The sequence below is a fragment of the Somniosus microcephalus genome, chromosome 3, assembly GCF_052327205.1.
Source record: "Somniosus microcephalus isolate GS21.2 chromosome 3, FLI_Smic_1.0, whole genome shotgun sequence".
NCBI lineage: Eukaryota > Metazoa > Chordata > Chondrichthyes > Squaliformes > Somniosidae > Somniosus > Somniosus microcephalus.
The window spans coordinates 122,083,943-122,103,595 of NC_140989.1; the positions used below are offsets into that span (position 1 = coordinate 122,083,943).

The following is a 19,653-nucleotide window of genomic DNA, read 5'->3' on the forward strand; positions in this document are numbered from 1 at the left end:
TACCTTGTCAACCTTCCTCATCTTTATTTATCGATCCTACTAGTCAACTTTCCTTTCTTATTCCTTTGAAGTTACAAGTATGCTGCCCTACATGTTTTTCCTCCTCCCGAAATCCTCTGTGTTAAAATCACATCCTCAGGGTAGTGTCCTAGGCCTAACCATTTTTAGCTGATTCATCAATGACCCTCCCTCCATCATAAGGTCACAAGTGGGGATGTTATCTGATGATTACACAGTGTTCAATTCCTTTCCCAACTCCTCAGATAATGAAGCACTTTGTGCCCGCATGCAGCAAGACCTGGACGACATTCAGGCTTGGGCTGATGAGTGGCAAGTAACATTTGCGCCACTCAAGTGCCAGGTAAGGGCCATCTTCAACAAGAGAGAGTCTAGCTACCTCCCCTTAACATTCAATGGCATTACCATCGCTGAATATCCCACCATCAACATTCTGGGGGTCACCATTGATCAGAAACTTAATTGGACCAGCCACATAAATACTGTGGCTACAAAAGCAGGTTAGAGGCTGGGTATACTGTGGCGACTGACACAACTCATGACTCCCCAAAGCCCATCATCTAACAAGGCACAAGTCAGGAGTGTGATGGAATACTCTCCACTTGCCTGAATGAGTGCAGCTCCAACAAAACTCAAGAAGCTCAACACCATCCAGGATAAAGCAGCCCGCTTGATTAGCATCCCATCCACCACCTTAAACATTCACTCCCTCCATCATCGGTATACCATGGCTGCAGTGTGTACCATCTACAAGATGCACTGCAGCAACTCGCCAAGGTTTCTTCGACAGCACCTCACAAACCCGTGACCTCGACCACCTAGAAGGATAAGGGCAGCAGGCGCATGGGAACACCACCACCTCCAAGTTCCCCTCCAAATCACACACTTGGAAGTATATCGCCGTTTCTTCATCGTTGCTGGGTCAAAATCCTGGAATCCTCTAACAGCACTGTGGGAGTACCTTCACCTCACAGTTTGCAACGGTTCAAGGCAGCGGCTCACCACCATCTTCTCGAGGGCAATTAGGGATGAGCAATAAATGCTGGCCTTGCCAGTGACACTCACATCTCAGGAATGAATTTTTAAAAATCAGGACTTCATTGCATATACCGATTTGCCAGTGATATGTCTGTAGAAGTTATGTATTGTTAGCTACAACTCATTCCTTCCAAAGACCTCAAAACTGGAATACCTTAACTTCCCCCAATCTCCACATTTTGCCTTCCTCCCAAAATTTTCCGACTTTTAAAGTTGAAGGTTGCCGTCACCTAATCATGACTTCCTGTTTCATTTTGTCTTGTTTATTATTTTCCACATTGGTGTTCTGCACTGTGGACCTAGGCCCTTTGTCTAGGTTTCTCAGTGAAAAGTAATCATTAAAACACCCTGCTGTACTCGACTGACCTGATATTGACAGATTTTGACTTCAGATCACTCCATCGCTGGTTCATATCATCAAGTCGATGTTGGAGCAAGGCAGCCTCCTCAGAATTTCCCAAAACCTTCACCATCTTGTGTCTGTTGCCATCAATACTCTTAAAGATGTCATTGTGAGCATCAATCTCAGCCTGGATATCCTGAGGAAAGCAAAGTCAATAGTCAAGATCCAGATTTCCCAGGGATACCTCCTCTTTAGACCTGTTAGCTGCACATCTCATCACCTGAACAATCTGTTTAAGATCCATACATGTGGTTCAGCATACAATGGAAGCCTTACAGAAGACTGTGGGCCCCATTTTAAGTGTTACAAAAGATATTATACCCTTAGCACCATCCATCAATGCTTAGATTATACTTTTGACAGAACACCTGGTTATATTCTTCTTAGTGCTGCAATGCCAAATGGAGCGCAATGTTGAGATTATGCATTCCCAAGTCATGCCAGCACAACCAGATGCAGAACTGATGTTCTTGTAGAAATTTATGGCACAGAAGGCGGCCATTGGGCCCATCGTGCCTGTTTCAGCCGAAAGAGAGCTATCCAGCCTAATCCCACTTTCCAGCTCTTGGTTTGTAGCCCTGTAGGTTACTGTGCCTATCCAAGTACTTTTTAAATGCAATGAGGGTTTCTGCCTCTGCCACCCTTTACGGTAGCGAGTTCCAGACCCCAACCACCCTCTGGTTGAAAAAAGTTCTCAACTCCCCTCTGATCCTTCTACAAATTACTTAACCCCTCTGTTGATCTCTCTAAGGGAAATAGGTGCTTCCTATCCACTCTATCTAAGCTCCTCATAATTCTATACACTTCAAATAAGTGCCCCCTCAGCCTCCTCTGTTCCAAAGAAAACAACCCCAGCATATCCAATCTTTCCTCATAGCTAAAATTCTCCAGTCCTGGCAACATCCTCGTAAATACATGCACTCCAAGGTCCCTCTGTTCCTCTACACTTTTCAGTATCCTACCATTTATTGTCTATTCCCTTGCCTTGTTAGCCCTCCCCAAATGCATTACCTCACACTTCTCCGGATTGAATTCCATTTGCTACTTTTCTGCCCACCTGACCTGTCCATTGATATCTTCCTGCAGTCTACGGCTATCTTCGTCACTACCAACCACATGGCCAATTTTTGTATCATCTGCAAACTTCTTAATCATGCCCCCTACATTGAAGTCAAAATCATTGATATATACCACAAAAAGCAAGGGACCTAGTACTGAGTCCTGTGGAACCCCACTGGAAACAGCCTTCCAGTCGCAAAACACCTGTCGACCATTACCCTTCCTGCCACTCAGCCAATTTTGGATCCAACTTGCCACTTTCCCTTGGGCTTTTACTTATCTGATCAGTCTGCCATGTGGGACCTTGTCAAAAGCCTTGTTAGAATCCATGTTGACTACATCAAACGCGCTACCGTCAGCGACCCTCATCATTACGTCCTCAAAAAATTCAATCAACGTACTTCCCTTTCCTACATCACCTAACTTAGTGGCTTATCAAAGACTGCTAAGACAGGCCCAAATTAAGGGCAGCTATGTTAAGGGCACATGTTCAGTCAAAACTGCAGTGTGCATGCCAAACTCATTTCACACAAGACCAACCCTCACAACTGATAGAGAAGAGACTTTCATCTCATCACACTGGGTTGGACTTCAACCCAGGTCCGAGGTGAAAGGACAGGTATCACCTGTACCTGAAGGGAGAGATTTTTGTTTCTGAAGTAGTCTGTAAAGATGTAAACAAAATCAAGTCTTTTCACACTTTGATATATGAAGGACAGGAGATCGACTGTGCTTAGAGCCAGAGATGGGACATTCTGAAATGCTAAAAGAAATATTAAACTGTTGGAAGAAGCGGGTGGATTTTCGCAAAATTCACCGAGTAGGGACAGATAGCGTGCAAAGGTGGCTTATAGTTCAAATGTTGAACTATAAGCCACCTTTCTAGAGGCTTAATAGAGCATTTAATGTGCAAAAAAACTGAAAGTAATAAATTGTGGTCAGTTTTTAACAAAGTTATCTTAAAAACCCATGTGCTGTACTGATGATGTTAACCTGCTCTTTACGAATGCCTAAAGGACTGACTGTGTATTCCCAACCCTTAGTTTTTATTTTGGATTTCCAGCATTTGCAGTTTCTTTTTATCCATATATTATCCTTCAGGTTCCTTTATACAAATTTTAAATAACTGAAGTAAACAAAACCACACTGCTTGATTATTGGAAAAGAAAAGTTGACATCATGTCGTAAAAAGATTTGTGACCAAAGAACACAAAATACTTTATTATTGAGCCAGATCTTTCAAAGACATTGCGTACTGTACAATTCTCTCAATAATGCATGATAATTTGTCTGAAAATAATTTCCAATTACTATTTGTATCCAGCATTTCTAAAAAATAATTTTAAAACACAATGAAATGACTGTTGTATGAAAGATAGCTTCATGCATTTCTCCAAATTACAAAACCACATTCTGTTCCACAAAATGTCAACAATACTATCTCCATGGCAGAATATAGCAATGGGGTAATTTACCAATGTCACCACAATAACTACACAGCAAAATGATAACTTACTAAAGTTAGTTTAGCCCTTTTCTTTTTAATATTCTTCGACCCTCTGTATACTATGGGCAAAGTTCTGGAGCCACAAATGGGGAGAAACCGGAATATCAATCAAAAGCTGGTGGTACGTGATCCACGATACTAAAAAGGTATATTATCCTCTGTTCACTAATATCAGCACAGAGATATCTGCACAAGTATAAAGCACCAATTTTTTCACTAAACTTAGTGAATGGCAGTAAATATATTGTTAGATTACTTGTCCTAGGAGGTCACTGTGTGGGAGATGGCACAACCTCCCAGACAGACGTGACCTGCATGGTTCCCAGTGCAGGTGATGTTTTGCATCCTTGCAGTGTAGAGGATGAAATCAGGTTGAAATTTAAAAATCTGTTCATGTGAAACAAAATGATATTTTTCAAATTTTCTGATTATACTTTAAGTAACAAAAGGCAAAAAGTGAGAGAGGAGAAGTGGAGCTCAATCTGTACAACAATATGGTCAGGTCACACGTCAGGTACACTACGTCCAGGCACAAGGAAGACACTCAAGCCCTCTGGGCAGTTCAGAGAAGCGCCACAAGATTGTTGCTGGTGTTAAAGAGACTGAGTTCTGAGCAAACACATGGGAGATTTGGGCTTTTTGTGAGTTCAGGTCCCACTCCAGAGACTTGAGCACAAAATCTAGGCTGACACTCCAGTGCCGTACTGAGGGAGTGCTGCACTATCGGAGGTGCCATCTTTCGGATGAGACGTTAAACCAAGGCCCCGTGTTCTCTCTCAGGTGGACATAAAAGATCCTATGGCACTATTTCGAAGAGGAGCAGGGAAGTTATCCTCAGTGTCCTGGCCAATATTTATCCCTCAATCAACATTACTAAAAACAGATTATCTGGTCATTATCACATTGCTGTTTGTGGGAGCTTGCTGTGTGCAAATTGGCTGCCACGTGTTATAAGAAATACAGGAGAAGAAAATCACACTTTTACAGTGTGGATGTTATTTTAAGACTGCGATTGAAGGTTCATTTTTGGGACAGAGGAGTTTTGATCTGTTCCTGACTGTGTTGTACTGACCTGGGAGTGCCTTATGCCAACACAGCATTTCTATAAGAAGAACAGGAGGAGGCCAGTAAACCCCTTGAGCCTGTTCTGCCATTGAATTAGATCATGACTGATCTGGCCATGATAAATAACTGCTCAATTCCTCAGCAATGGCTTGAGTCATCTTGGTTAGAAAAAATTATTCTGGGGAAGGAAATTTCTTTCAAATAAGTTTGATATATTAGCAGGACACTGTCAGGAGGCTGGCATCCTTAGCAAGAGCCATAGCTGCAATTCCCCAGCCCCCAAACTTTGGAGAGCTCACCCACAGCATTGGGTCCGATGTAAGAATAGGTTGATGTTGTCGGGTTGCACGAATTTAAGGTAAACAAAGATACCACCCAAGCAATGGGAAAAAGTTTGTTTCTAAATGCAGCCTCAACAAACTGGCTACGCAGCTAATCAGTGAAGATCTGTGATTAAAGTCAAATAAGCCATTGGCGTGGAATTTAACTGCATGGTTAAAAAAAAGGCAAGTGATGGGGGTCACAAGTTTTTGCATATTTTAATCTAATGTGCCCTTGTGAAGCTGTTTTTAAATTGTGTTTGTTTTGACATGTTTAGGGAATCAATCAACGTTTGGGAACTGAACCCCATAACCAGCTGGCTCTGACTAGTTCTATCCTGCATCGCAGTCACCTGGAGTAACAAGTGAATGAGCTTATTGCACAGAAATAGCATCAAACTGCAGGAGGCTGCAACTACCAGCTGCAATCTATTCAGCCCATCCAGCTCACTTACAGCAGCAGTGTTACTCTGGCTGATTGTTTTAATACTGTATAATTTTAGAGAAATTAACAAATTGGAAGGCCACTGCAGATTAATCTACCTTGGAGTTACTCCTCATAAATGTAATCTATTCATTGCTGATACAAATGTATGTGTCCTGCAATGGATTTTCAGGGCCAATTCTGGGCATGGCTCCCATCACAAAACTGTTTTCCATGCAACAGGGTCAGACTTAATGGCCTAGAAATTCACTGTAGCCCCGTTTGGGGCGCCAGCCTCGCCAGGGCGCTAAAAGTAGCGCCCCGGAAGCAGTCGTGGCCGCCTGCCGGAAATTCAGTTGGCGCGCCCCAGAGGGAAGCGCGGCGCTACTGGAGGCGCCCCGCATCCCTCTTGGGGCACTGCAACTGAATATCGCTGCGCAACGTGCCGCAGCATCACACGCTGCAGCACGTCACGCTGCGGTACTGCAGGCCTTCCTCCCCTTCTTAAAGGGGAGGGGCCTTGTGCAGCGCGATCTGGGGCCCAGCTGGGCCCCCGAGGATCGCGAGTGCCGGCAAAAGAGCCCGGCACCGAGGAGAAGTGCCGGGCTCTTGGAATGCAGTCGGCACTCCGCGGGAGGGCTCAGGAGGCCGGGGACGGCAGCGCAGAGGGGTGCTGGCAGGCGGCCAGCAACAAAAATGGCCGCCCCGCACCTCTCCTTTAATTAGCGCCTCTACCGCCGCAGGTAGGCCCCCCTGAACCGGTCACACATAGCGCCCGGCGTTAAAGCAGGGGGCACATCTAAATATCGCGATCGGGGCGTCAGCGGGGCGCTGTGCACACCGATGACGTCATCGGTGGCGGCGCAGCGCTAATGCCGCCATTAGCGTCCCGCTGAATTTAGCGGGAGGCGTGGCCAGTGGCTTCCGACCCACTTAGCGCCCTCTTAAGGCGCTAACGGGTGGCGAAGCCCACTGAATTTCTAGGCCAATGTTTCTGGCAAAAACTGCTTTTACAAAAAATGTGGGTGCCAAGTGATGACAAGAAACGGATCTGATGTCAGCATTAAGGGGGATGTTAACTGCCTGTCTTCTGAACCCCACAGCAAGACTTTTCACTTGTAATCATTTGTGATTAGGATTCTCTACATAATAGAATCCTTGAATTTAAAGGAACTGTGTGTATCTCAGCAGGCAAGTACGGCAATTAGAACATTATGGGCTTATTCAATATGTGCAAGTTCTATATTGCTAACTCCCACTATATCGACTGCCCTTTATACATTATTATAGCTCTCATATATCTTGGTACTTTAACTGTTAGGGTACATTCACACACCCGCACTGCTCTATGTAAAATCCACAACAGCCAAGTAGTCTCTTTTTCACATCAGGTAAGAAAACGACAACAAACAATTGGAAAATAGATGTTACGCCACTTAAAAGCCTTTACCTGAAATAACTAAAGTCTACTAAAATCTCTCATTTCACAGTGCAATAATCACCAGCAAGACCACCTACTCCTGTAGCAGCTGTGGTTCAGTTGGTAGCACACTCGCCTCTGAATCAGAAGGTTGTGGGTTCAAGTCCCACTCCAGGGACTTGAGCACATAAAAAAGCTAGGCTGACACTCCAGTGCAGTGCTGAGGGAGTGCTGCACTGTCAGGGGTGCCGTCTTTCGGATGAGACATTAAATCAAGGCCCCGTCTGCTCTCTCAGGTGGACATAAAAGATCCCATGGCACTATTTCAAAGAGCAGCATGGGAGTTATCTCCAGTGTCCTGGCCAATATTTATCCTTCAACCAACACAACAAAAACAGATTATCTGGTCATTATCACATTGCTGTTTGTGGGACCTTGCTGTGCGCAAATTGGCTGCCGCATTTCCCACATTACAACAGTACAGGAAACTTTGTGTTATCCGGAGGCTAAATGTCCGGCAAGCTCGAGCCACCGGCAAAAATCAGGAGCCGTTTTGTTTATTTTTTTCTTCTCGTGGCTTCTTTTTCAACAGTCAGGCTCTGCAAAGTCTCTCTGAAGCTGTTGCTAAGTGACAGAGATGCTTCCAAGGTACTGTTTAGAAGCTGTTGCTAAGCAACAGTGTTTGTTGCCAGATACGGCGCTGAAAAGCTCCGTATGCTTCAACATTAACGCTGGTTTGTCCGGCAGTTTTGAGGGAGCGGCAACAGCTCGGTCCCGTCGGTGCCGGATAGCACAAAGTTTCCTGTACATTGGCTGTAAAGCGCTTCGAGACATCCGGTGGTCGTGAAAGGCGCTAAATAAATGCAAGTCATTTCCTCTTTAATCAAAGTTGCTTAATTAAAATGTGATAAATCAGATTTTTTAAACACTAAATTTCTACTTTGCGTTGTTATTTACATTGCTTATTTCAATTATTGGATAATTCAAGCACAAAAAGCCAACTTTAAATTATCAGGCGGCGACTGTACTTTATTATAACAAATGAAATACTTGAAAATCTGTGAAATATACTTCAGTTTAGGAAAGTAGCCCCTGACAGGTGAGTAACTCACCAAATGCATATTTGTTTCACCAGCTAAATCGGTCCTGAAAATTGGGCCAGGTGGTAATCTTCTCCCCTGGTCCCAAAGCTCCTCTCGATTTATAAATATTGAATGAAAGATAGCCTCTGCTCTAACAAATAGTCCTTCTCCAGAGCATCAGTTCTTAAATGAAAGGGAATGCATGGTGGCAGTGAGTAAAGCAAATCAGATGTTATGATGTATTGAAAGGTCAATATTGAGCCGAAAGCGCAAGGTAGTCCTGTCACTTTATAAATCACTGGATTATGAGGAGCGATTCTATAAATTGGGCATGTTCTCAATGGAAAAGAGCAGGTTGAGAGGTGATATGATTGCTGATTTTAGGATTCTAAATGGACTAGACAATGTCAATCATGACAGGCTGTTTCACCTTGTCCAGAACAGTAGAACCAGAGGACGCGGCCTGCGCTTGAAGTGGGGAAAATTCAAAACGAATCTGCGGAAACAATATTTCAGTGAGCAAGTGGTCAATCTATGGAACGGGCTCCCGAGGGAGATGGTGGAAGCAGTGAGTATTGTTTCATTCAACTGCAAATCAGATAGACTTATTTCAGAAAATAACATTTGGGATACGGTATATGAATAATTTGAGACATGATGTGTAGTGAGTTTGGTACGCTCGGGAGGAGCAGGTGACTTTGGACCTACGATTCCCAAAGCTCTTCACCACTGGTGCTTTCTCGCCTCATTTGTGGGTCTGTTGTAGACTAATTGATAGAGATTCATTGCTATGATTAGTCAACAACTCCATCATCATTCTATAAAGCGACTACCAGGATGGTGGAAGGTAAACTAGATGGACCTTGGTCTTTTATTCTCTAGCAATTCCTACACTCCTCTTGGGCATCACTATGCAAAAGCAATTTCCCGGCACATAAATGAAGACCTTGTGAATGATCAAATGATGAGTTTCAACAACGTCTCCCAAAATACCACGATATATTAGAAGCGGCTGGGTTAAGTGAGTAACTTGCAAGACTATAAGTGGAGAGAGCGACTCATTAGAAGCTCTGAAATAAGAATATTGCCAGTGTGTGGTTACCAGGCAGAGTGTGCGTCATTTTACACAGGCCAAGGACAAGATTAATGAAGAAAGTCAGGACAGCGCAGTCCGCTTGATTTGATTCCTCTGCCACTGGACTCAATGTCCACTCCTTCCACCACCAGTGCGCAGTAGCTGTAGTATGTACAATCTACAGGATACACTGCAACTCAGCAAGGTTACTTTAATAGCACCTCCCTCCCTTGTGAACGCTACCACTCAGAGAAGGATAAAAGCAGCAATATCATGGGAACACCATTGCCTCCAAGTCACACACCATCCTGACTCGTCGTTCCCCTATCATCGCTGGATCAATGTTCTGGAATTCCATACCGAACAGCATTGTGGGAGCACCATCACCACAAGGACGACAGTGGTTCAAGAAGGCTGCCCACCACTACCCTCATAGGGTAAGTACAGATGGGCAATAAATGCCATTCTTGCCACTGTCACCCACATCGAGAACAAATAAATATACATTTCTACTCAGTATCCAGAATTTGGATTAATAAAAATAATGGGCCAGAATTTACTGTAGCCGCCATTCATTAGACTTGCCCTAGCCCATTTAATTTCTATGACTTTTTGCACTGTTGATTCATTAACCAGGAAGTGCAAGTTCGAATAGCGAATTCAATGTCAAATCAGTTACAGAAAGCAAGAGAGGGGGAAAGAAAGATTGAATTGAGAGAAAAAAAGACAGAAAAAGTTTATTTTCTACCAAATCTCCAACAATTAAAATCTGAAGGACTGAGACTCCAGACTTGTTAAACTTAATTTTCAGTGCTAGAGAGGTAATTAAAAAGGATACTTAAGACTGAAATGGACAAGCCCTAACTTTCTGTAGCGAATTCAATCCATATCTACCATGCAAGTACAGGAACTTCATATTGTTCAACACAATTGAATGGGGAGTCAGATGGCGAGATTAGCGTGCAAAATTAAGGCACATGGGATTGGGGGCAAGGTATTGACTTGGATAGAGAACTGGTTGGCGGACAGAAAGCAAAGAGTTGGAATAAACGGGTCATTTTCCGAGTGGCAGGCAGTGACTAGTGGGGTACCGCAGGGATCGGTCCTAGGACCCCAGCTGTTCACAATATATATTAATGATCTGGATGAGGAAATTGGATGCAATATCTCCAAATTTGCAGATGACACAAAGCTGGGTGGGAGGGTATGCGGTGAGGAGGATGTCGTGAAACTCCAGTACGATTTGGACAAGTTGGGTGATTGGGCAGGAACATGGCAAATGCACTATAATGTGGATAAATGTGAGGTTATCCACTTTGGTGGCAAAAACAGGAAGGCAGATTATTGGAATGGCAATAGATTGGGAGAAGGGGAAGTGCAAAGAGACCTGGGTGTTCTTGTGCACCAGTCGCTGAAGGTAAGCATGCAGGTGCAGCAGGTGGTTAAGAAGGCAAATGGTATGTTGGCCTTCGTAGCAAGAGGGTTCGAGTACAGGAACAAGGATGTCTTGCTACAGTTGTGCAGGGCCTTGGTGAGACCGCACCTTGAGTATTGTGTGCAGTTTTGGTCGCCTTACCTGAGGAAGGACGTTCTTGCCATGGAAGGAGTGCAGCGAAGATTCACCAGGCTGATACCTGGGATGGCAGGAATGACGTATGAGGAGAGATTGTTTCGATTGGGCTTATACTCACTGGAGTTTAGAAGATTGAGGGGGGATCTCATCGAAACCTATAAAATTCTGTCAGGCCTGGACAGACTAGATGCAGGGGGGATGTTTCTGATGGCCGGGGAGTCCAGAACCAGGGGTCATAGTTTAAGGATAAGGGGTAAGCCATTTAGGACTGAAATGAGGAGGAATTTCTTCACCCAGAGAGTGGTGAACCTGTGGAATTCTCTGCCACAGAGGGCGGTGGAGTCAGTTCATTAAATATATTCAAGAAAGAGTTGGATATATTTCTTAAGGCAAAAGGGATCAAGGGATATGGGGAGAAGGCAGGGACAGGGTACTAAATTTGGATGATCAGCCATGATCTCATTGAATGGCGGAGCAGGCTCGAAGGGCCGAATAGCCTACTCCTGCTCCTATCTTCTATGTTTCTATGACATTTTCGCACAGTTTACGGAGGAGCGGCGCATCTCGGACAGCAACCTCCAGATTTTCAAATTCCGGCAGTATATAGAGTACCATTACATACGACCACAAAATCTCAGCAAAGCCTCCCTAATAAAGGAGCAGCAGCCTTGAGGTTTATTAAGAGCACTCAGCTAAAGAAGGAAATGCTGCTGGAGGCCTGGGGGAAAAAAAGTTTAATACAATAAATCATCAAAATATATGCCAAGGTCTCCTTACCCTTAGCCTCTCGCACACTGGAATCCAGCTGATTAGTCTTTAGGCAATGTCCTAGCAGTACAATGGAACATTTTCAGGGAGAACTATTAACTATCTTGAATAGGCACATCATTTTGTTAATTGAATCATATTTGGAATTTTTGACCTTTGAGAAGCTGAACAATGAAGATTCCAGGATGGGAAGGCAATACTTTATTATTCACGATATTTGTGTACAGTAGCTGTCTTACACAGCATCAGCTCTGAAGTTACAGTGACATAAGCCCACAGATGGAAAGCAGAGTTTCTGTTCCTGTCTGAATTTAGCAAGGTTTAAGAGTGGTAATTTAATCCATACTAGGCGGACTCTCGGGCAACACTCCTGAGTAAAGTTTCAAAGTGTACAGATTTTGACGAGCTCAAGTTTATGGAAGGTGGGAGGCCAGCCAGGAGTGAGTTGGAATAGTCAAGTCTAGAGGTAAAAAAGGCATGGATGAGGGTTTCAGCAGCAGATGGGCTGAGGCAGGGGTGGAGACAGGTGATGTTTCAAAGGTGGAAGTAGGCATTCTTGGTGATGGAGAGGATATGGGGTCGGAAGCTCAGCTCAGGGTCAAATAGGACACATCTGGTTCAGCATCAGTAAGTGGCCAGGAATAGAGATGGAATCAGTGGCTAGGGAATGGAGTTTGAAGACAATGGCTTTGGTCTTTCCATTACTTAGCTGGAGGAAATTTCTGCTCAACCATTACTGGATGTCAGACAAGCAGCATGACAAATCAGAGGCAGTGGAGGGGTCGAGAGAGGTGATGGTGAGGTAAAACTGGGTATCGTCGGCGTTCAAGCAAACAAGAGAGTAAAATAGAGAGGAATGAAAAGGTAACTAACAGAAGCATGAGAAAGAAAATGCATATAAACTCTGAAAGGTACAGGAAAAGACTGCCATTGGCAGAACTATAAAATCAAGCAGATGCAAAGAAGGAACACGAGACGCATATGTCGGAAAATATAAGAGTCAATATAAAGCTTTCTAGCTTTCTTCAAATATATATCAGGAGCAAGAGAAGGGCACAGAGGGATGTTAGACGGTTTACCAGTGGTGCTGGGAAAGAGGTGTCTGAGGACAGGAAAGTGGAAGAATTATTAAATAATTTTTTAAGACGTTTGTGCAATATGCAATAATCCAAAGGGACTTGGACAGGCAAGGTGAATGGCCAAAGGGCAGTAGATGGAGTTCAACATGGATAATGGTAAAATCACGCGATTGGGTGGAAGAAGCGACAATATGAATGACATGGGTTTGAGGTAACAGGGCAGAAGATAGATCTGGGGTTTTGGTGGATAGATCATTAAAAACACTGGTTCAATATTTGCAGGTGAAGAAAGCAAATAAAATGTTGAGATGTAGAGATAAGTATGTGACGTATACGTCTAAGGAAGTGATGCTGAAGTGGTATCTGGAGGCTGTATCGTAGAATCTTACAGCACAGGAGGCCATTCAGCCCATCGTGCCTGTGCCGGCTCTCTGAAAGAGCTCTCCAATTAGTCCCACTCCCCTGCCCTTTCCCCATAGCCCTGCAATTTTTTTTCATTTTAAAGTAAAGATCTAATTCTCTTATGAGTGTTACCACTGAATCTGCTTCCACCACCCTTTCAGTCAGCGCATTCCAGATCATCATAATTTACTGAGTAAAAAAAAATCTCCTCTGCATGCTCTCCAAGGCCTTGACATCCTTTCTTAAGTGTGGTGCCCAGAATTGGAGATAATACTCCAGCTGAGGTCTAACCAGTGATTTATAAAGATTTAGCATAACTTCCTTACTTTTGTACTCTCTGCCTCTATTTATAAAGCCAAGGATCCCGTATGCTTTTTAAAAAAACAGCTTTATCAAATTGTCCTGCCACCTTCAAAGATTTTTGTATGTGAACCCCCAAGTGTCTCTGTTCCTGCACTGCCTTTAAAATTGTACCATTTAGTTTATATTGCTTCCAAAATGCGTCACTTCACACTTCTGTGCATTAAATTTCATCTGCCATGTGTCTGCCCATTTCACCAGTCTGTCTATGTCCTCCTGAAGTCTGTTACTATCCGCCTCCCTGCTTACTACATTTCCAAGTTTCATGTCATCTGCAAATTTCTATGCCCTGTATACCCAAGTCCAGGTCATTAATATACATCAAAAAGAGCAGTGGTCACAACACCAACCCCTGGGGAACACCAGTGTATCTGGATTAACATATTCAGTTTTGGTCTCTGTTTTACAGGAAAGATGTAGAATTAATGGAGGGAGCCCAAAGGAGGAAATGGAGGCTGATTCTTGTAATTACAGGGTTGATTTGGTGGAACAATTTCTCACTGTGGGGCTTAACTCTCTGGGGAAAGGGGAAGATGAGGGGTCCTAGGTGGAGGTATTTAAGATCATCACAGGTATAGAAGATATGAATTCAGGAAAGTTCTTCCGTCAGGCAGTTAAACATTTTAACAGTTTAAACTTAATGGTGTCAAAAAAGGAAATTGAGGTATTTAAAAAAAAATAAGAGTGATCGAATTGTTAAACAGATCATCAGTGGGAATGTTGGACTAGAAAACCATGGCAAGGATTAAAATTGGACTGGAGAAATTCCCATGAGTTGAAGGGGGTGCAAGCTATTAGTTCCAGGATCAGAGAAAGGAAACTGATGGGAGGTTTGGAAGGGTTGGCTAGCTAAAGAAATGGTCTGCTCCTGCCTAAAACATTGCTGGGTTACAAAGCTGCTGTATCAGTTTTAGGTATCAATAGAGAGTGCGTTTCCACTTGTGGGGAAGAGCAAAACTAGAGGCCATCAATATAAGATAGTCACCAAGAAATCAAATAGGAAATTCAGAAGAAACTTCTTTATCCAGAGAGTGGTGAGAATGTGGAAATCGCTACCACAGGGAATGGCTGAAGCGAATAGTATAGATGCATTTAAGGGGCGGTTAGATAAGCATGAGGGAGAAGGGAATAGAGAGTTATGCTGATGGAGTTAGATGAGGAAAGATGTGAGGAGGCTCAAGTGGAGCATAAATGCTGGCATGGACTGGTTGTGCCGAATGGCCTGTTTGTGCCGTATATCCTATGTAATAATCTTTATATAATTAGCCCCGTCACTGTTTGCTATTATGCAGCAGTGGACTGGACTCTGACTGGATTAGTGTGCTCGGTCATGCATGTGATGTGATGTGATCGCCTGAGGAAGAGTGTGTTTGAAGACCAGGACCTCAAACCCGGCACTAAGCTCATGGTCTACAGAGCAGCAGTGATACCCGCCCTGTTTTATGCCTCAGAGACATGGACCATGTACAGCAGGTACCTCAAAGCACTGGAGAGGTACCACCGACGCTGCCCCTGCAAGATCCTGCAAATCCATTGGCAGGATAGGTGCACCAACGTCGGTGTTGTTGCTCAGGCCAACATCCCCAGCATCGAAGCTTTGACCACGCTCGATCAGCTCCGATGGACGGATCACATCGTCCGCATGTCCGATACGAGACTCCCAAAACAAGCGCTCTACTTGGAGCTCCGACACGGCAAGAGAGCCCCGACACGGCAAGAGAGCCCCAGGTGGGCAGAGGAAGCGCTTCAAGGACACCCTCAAAGCCTCCTTGAAAAAGTGTAACATTCCCACCGACACCTGGGAATCCCTGACCCAAGACCGCACAAAGTGGAGGAGAAGCATCCGGGAAGGTGCCGAACACCTCGAGTCTCTTCGCTGGGAGCAAGCGGAAGCCAAGCGCAAACAGCGGAAGAAGCGCACTTCAACCCAAGCACCCCACCCACCCGCCCCTTCAACCACCATCTGCCCCACCTGTGACAGAGACTGTGGGTCCCGCATTGGACTCATCAGTCACCTGCGAACTCATTTTTAATGTGGAAGCAAATCATCCTCGGTTCCCGAGGGACTGCCTAAGACGAAGATGTGATATACCTGTACTACTTTGCTCTGCGAGTATCGGGCACAGCGCGTTTGCCGCGATTGGGGCACAGCGCGTTTGTACTGTAGGGAACATAATGCAACTGCAACACAAGCTGCTTTACACAACCGTGCTGAACTCTGTAGCCATTGCCTCAAGTAATCAAAACCCTTCCCTACCACAGCCTGCAACTTGTACATTAGGAAAACAAGCCCTGGACAAGAACTCTGGTTCTGTCAGCTGATGTTCATAATGTGTAAGAGTTTACTGTTGCCTGGTGTTGAAGCATCTATTTATCAGTCACATATAAAAACAACATACCTGTACTTGGTTCTTGCATTCAGATACAATTCCACGTCAATGCAATGATATGCACTTCAACATCATTCTGCTTTAGAATATTGATTCTACTAAAGGTTTAATTCAACACCCATCTCTCCTATCCTGAAACTGTTATAAAAGCCATCAAATAAACCCTCGGTCATAAATTGCAACTTCTACAAGAAGTAACTCAGGAAGTACTACTGAACGGCCAGCTGAGGGCGCCACCCGAGGAGTATAAATACTAGGGCGTGGGCCCAGCTTGGCCAGAGACAGTCTGGAAACAGGAAGCTAGTGGCTACTAACTAGACCTCCATGTTTTGTTACAAGTCGATTAAAGCCTTGCTTTATGTACAACCAAGTACGTAGTGAGTCTTTATTACGTCACCCTCTTTAACAATACCCATTTTTAGCCAGATAACAAGAGGTTATTCAGGTACAGTAATTCCTTAATTGTTTTCATGGAGAGGGAGTCATGAGTTCAGGAAATAAAATGTCAGCTTAATCACTCCAGGTACGATACAGGAAATGAATGCTCCCCTCAGCACCACCCACTCTCTGGTCCAATCACAGCATGCTGCGAGTAAGGTACTCTTGCTAACCGAAACTCTTTGGATTTTTTTTTAGTAAATTGACAGAGGCAATTAAACCACAGTAGCAGGTCAGTAAAAGTAATTACAAGCTCTCAGGGGTAAAATCCAGGCACTGTGAATAATTCATGCAGTGAATGGTGAAATGCTAATAAGTCCCAGAATATTGACAGAACCCGTATAAATGGTGGCCCCTGCTGCTACCAGCTGGCAATCAACAGTTATAACCAGAACAGGTTTCCTCTGTGTTGCTCTTACAGTTCTCCACCCTCTCAGTGGCAAATTCCATCCTTTTTTAATTATAACACTTAGTTAGTGACAAATGTAAAGAAATTATATTAAATACCACACAAGTATTCAATTAGTACATTTACGATTAGTGAATAACTCTGCCTCCCCCCGCCAATAAAAGTTGTACAAGTTTGTGGGGTTTAACACAGAGTCGATTTAAGAATGACTTGTGCCACTTAAATTCACTTTCAGGTATTCACTGCAGAACCATTAAAAGCTAAGAGTTTCCCAGCTTAAATAAAGAACGAAGCATAGAGCTCTCCACTTCAGGGGCATGTGTTCTATAATGGTGGCAGACATCCCTGGTAATGAATTAAAATGCTAATAAACCACTCCCATAAAAACATTCTTAATCTTTTCCAACATTATAACACAATTGGTGCTTCTCTACAAACTTAACAAACCACTTTGACTTTTTTCCTCATGACATCGTCATAAAGTTCCTCTGTGTGCGACGTTAACCCACTTAAAAATAAAGGGGTCAACAACTCATTAAGCAGCGCACAAAGGGAATTCATGCAATGGAATTGACCAGTGCACTAACAGAAATTAAACTCGACAAGTACCATTTAAAAGAAATTATGAACTAAATATCAGGCCATAAGATAAAATCATTTTTTCTTACTATACCTGTTCAATTTTTCTTAGCAACTCCTGCAAGCTGAAGTTCAGGCCAATCATCGTTATGTCTCACCTTGACACAGCCTACATCTTTCTGCAAAAGGTTGTCCCATTACTGCTGTTTGTGCTGCAGTTTTACATCTGCAAACAGAAGGTTCACCTCCTGCTTTAGCCTGTCCTAAATCTTCTCTTACACACTAAATCCATCAGATTGTGGTTTACATATTAGCAGCTTCACACATCCATCAATTCAAAAGAACTCGCCCAAAGATACCTAGATCCAGGATGCTGAGTAATCTTCTGCAGTTTTTAGCCAGCTTCCATAGCGCTTTCATCCTCTCAGGTAGTTTTCACCCTAAAGTTTAGTCTAAGATTTTGTGACAGCCCAGATGCTGTTCCTTTAAAGCATTTGCTCCTGGGCCGAGTCTCCATCAAACAGTTGATCTCAACTGTTGACAGCTTGAGAGTCAAAAATAATTTACTAGTAATCACACGGGGAATTTTCTAAAGGACTTTCTGTGCAAAGGCAACAGCAGTCCTGAGTCCATCATAAACATATAGCCAGGAGATTACATCGAATGGGACTTCAGTCCACAGGGTGGGGAGGGCAACAGCAAGATATTGGACCAGAGCCACTGATCTGCAAGTAGGCGCATGTTGATGTATCAACAGCTTGGTTTTCCCAGGGTCCTTAGATTTATTCTTTTCTTCGCTAGCAAGAGGGAGGCTGAGGGTTCAGAGAACTGTGCCCATTAGTCCCGCTCAGCTTGCCCAACCTCTCACTACAGATCACTTCACTGTTGACTCTAGTACAGGACCCTCGGCTTTTATTCAACCACTGCCCCAACAGTCTGTAGTTATCTTCTATTTCCAGCTGCTGTTTATTATTTTAATCAGCATCCTGCACCCTCCCCGTTTGCTGGAGCCAGATACACTCCCACTTCCTGAGGCCTCATTTTTGGCAGGACTTCAGTCCTAGAGAAATGTGCAAAGGGCCAAACCCTGATTTAATAATGAGAAAACACACACAAAAAGCACACTGCAAAACACCCCTGCTGCTGACTTATAGTCTCAAACCCTCTCTGCTTAAATGAAAAGCAGAGATAAATTTTCAGGTAATCAAAGGTCTTGTTTACTTAATTTTTCAGTCAATACATCAATGATGTTTTGTGGTGGAACAGAGTTGAGAAGTTGTTCTTATAATAAATTATTTATGATGAGTCCACTCTGCTAGCTACTTTCTTGCAGTTTGTCCCTTCAGAGATATATTCTTCTATGTACATTCATTTATTGGCACTCAGGGCTCGTAACTACATTTATTGCAGCTGAGGATATATTTCAACCTATGGAATTAAGATGCAGACGAAATTAGAGAATTCCATGCTGCGCAAAAGTAGCTCTGGCATTTAATTGAAGTCAGTGAACTTTAAACCTCTGAAGAAATAAAGGTCGAGGCCAGTCTAAAGAGAAAGGATTTTAAGGAGTCCCTAAATTTACTGAAATTGTCATCGACTAGCAGCACGTGTTGTGAATTAAGGTTAGATATAAATTCATATGCAGCAGGGAATAATGGTGAATTGATATGTTTAATCGCCCGAGGAGCTGTATGGCACTTCAGCAAATACGTCACAATGCAATGCGAGGTAATTCACGCTCATGCCATGTAGCTGCTTTTACTATTACTGATTCTTGTCTCCCCTGTTCTTATAATGTCCCGTTTCTACGATAATATTCCAGCAAGTCGTGTGTTGTTTTCAAAATTGCTACAAGAGCAACACATCGGAATTCATCAACGCTCAAATCTCCCCGACACAAGAGCCTTGGGAAACTAGATATTCCTCACACTTTAAGTATTAAATGCAAGGCAACTTGATCATTCCTGGCAAAACAACACAGATATGATGCAATGCAACACTGCTTTTGTTTACATTGTTGAGATACCGCGGCAAACGTGGGAGTCGAGACCAGAGTTAGTGAAACACAACTGCTTTAATCAACCTCATGGCAAAGAGAAACTGGAAAAGCCCGCGCAACCACTTAAATACTCCCCAGACAGGAAGTGCTCCCGGCAGCCTGTCCCTGCGGGAAACAAGTTGCTGGAGGAAAGGGCCCCCGGCTGGGGGCATCTGCTTAAGCTGTCCGTGCCGCCGTGAGCGGAT

General features: G+C 43.7%; 1 protein-coding gene across 2 annotated transcripts in view; it reads right to left on the reverse strand.

Moving 5' to 3' along the window:
* LOC147121352 (utrophin-like) overlaps window positions 1-17,569 on the reverse strand; it is a 232,317-nt gene extending 214,748 nt beyond the window's left edge. For both annotated transcript variants that reach the window (XM_085981551.1, XM_085981550.1), the window contains exons 1-2: window positions 17,504-17,569; window positions 1,423-1,595 (exon numbers count right to left, since the gene is read on the reverse strand). In XM_085981551.1, the coding sequence (XP_085837677.1) occupies window positions 1,423-1,595; window positions 17,504-17,554 (224 nt within the window). In that variant the 5' untranslated portion in view covers window positions 17,555-17,569. The remainder of the gene's footprint in view (window positions 1-1,422; window positions 1,596-17,503) is intronic.
* Window positions 17,570-19,653: the final 2,084 nt, after the last annotated feature.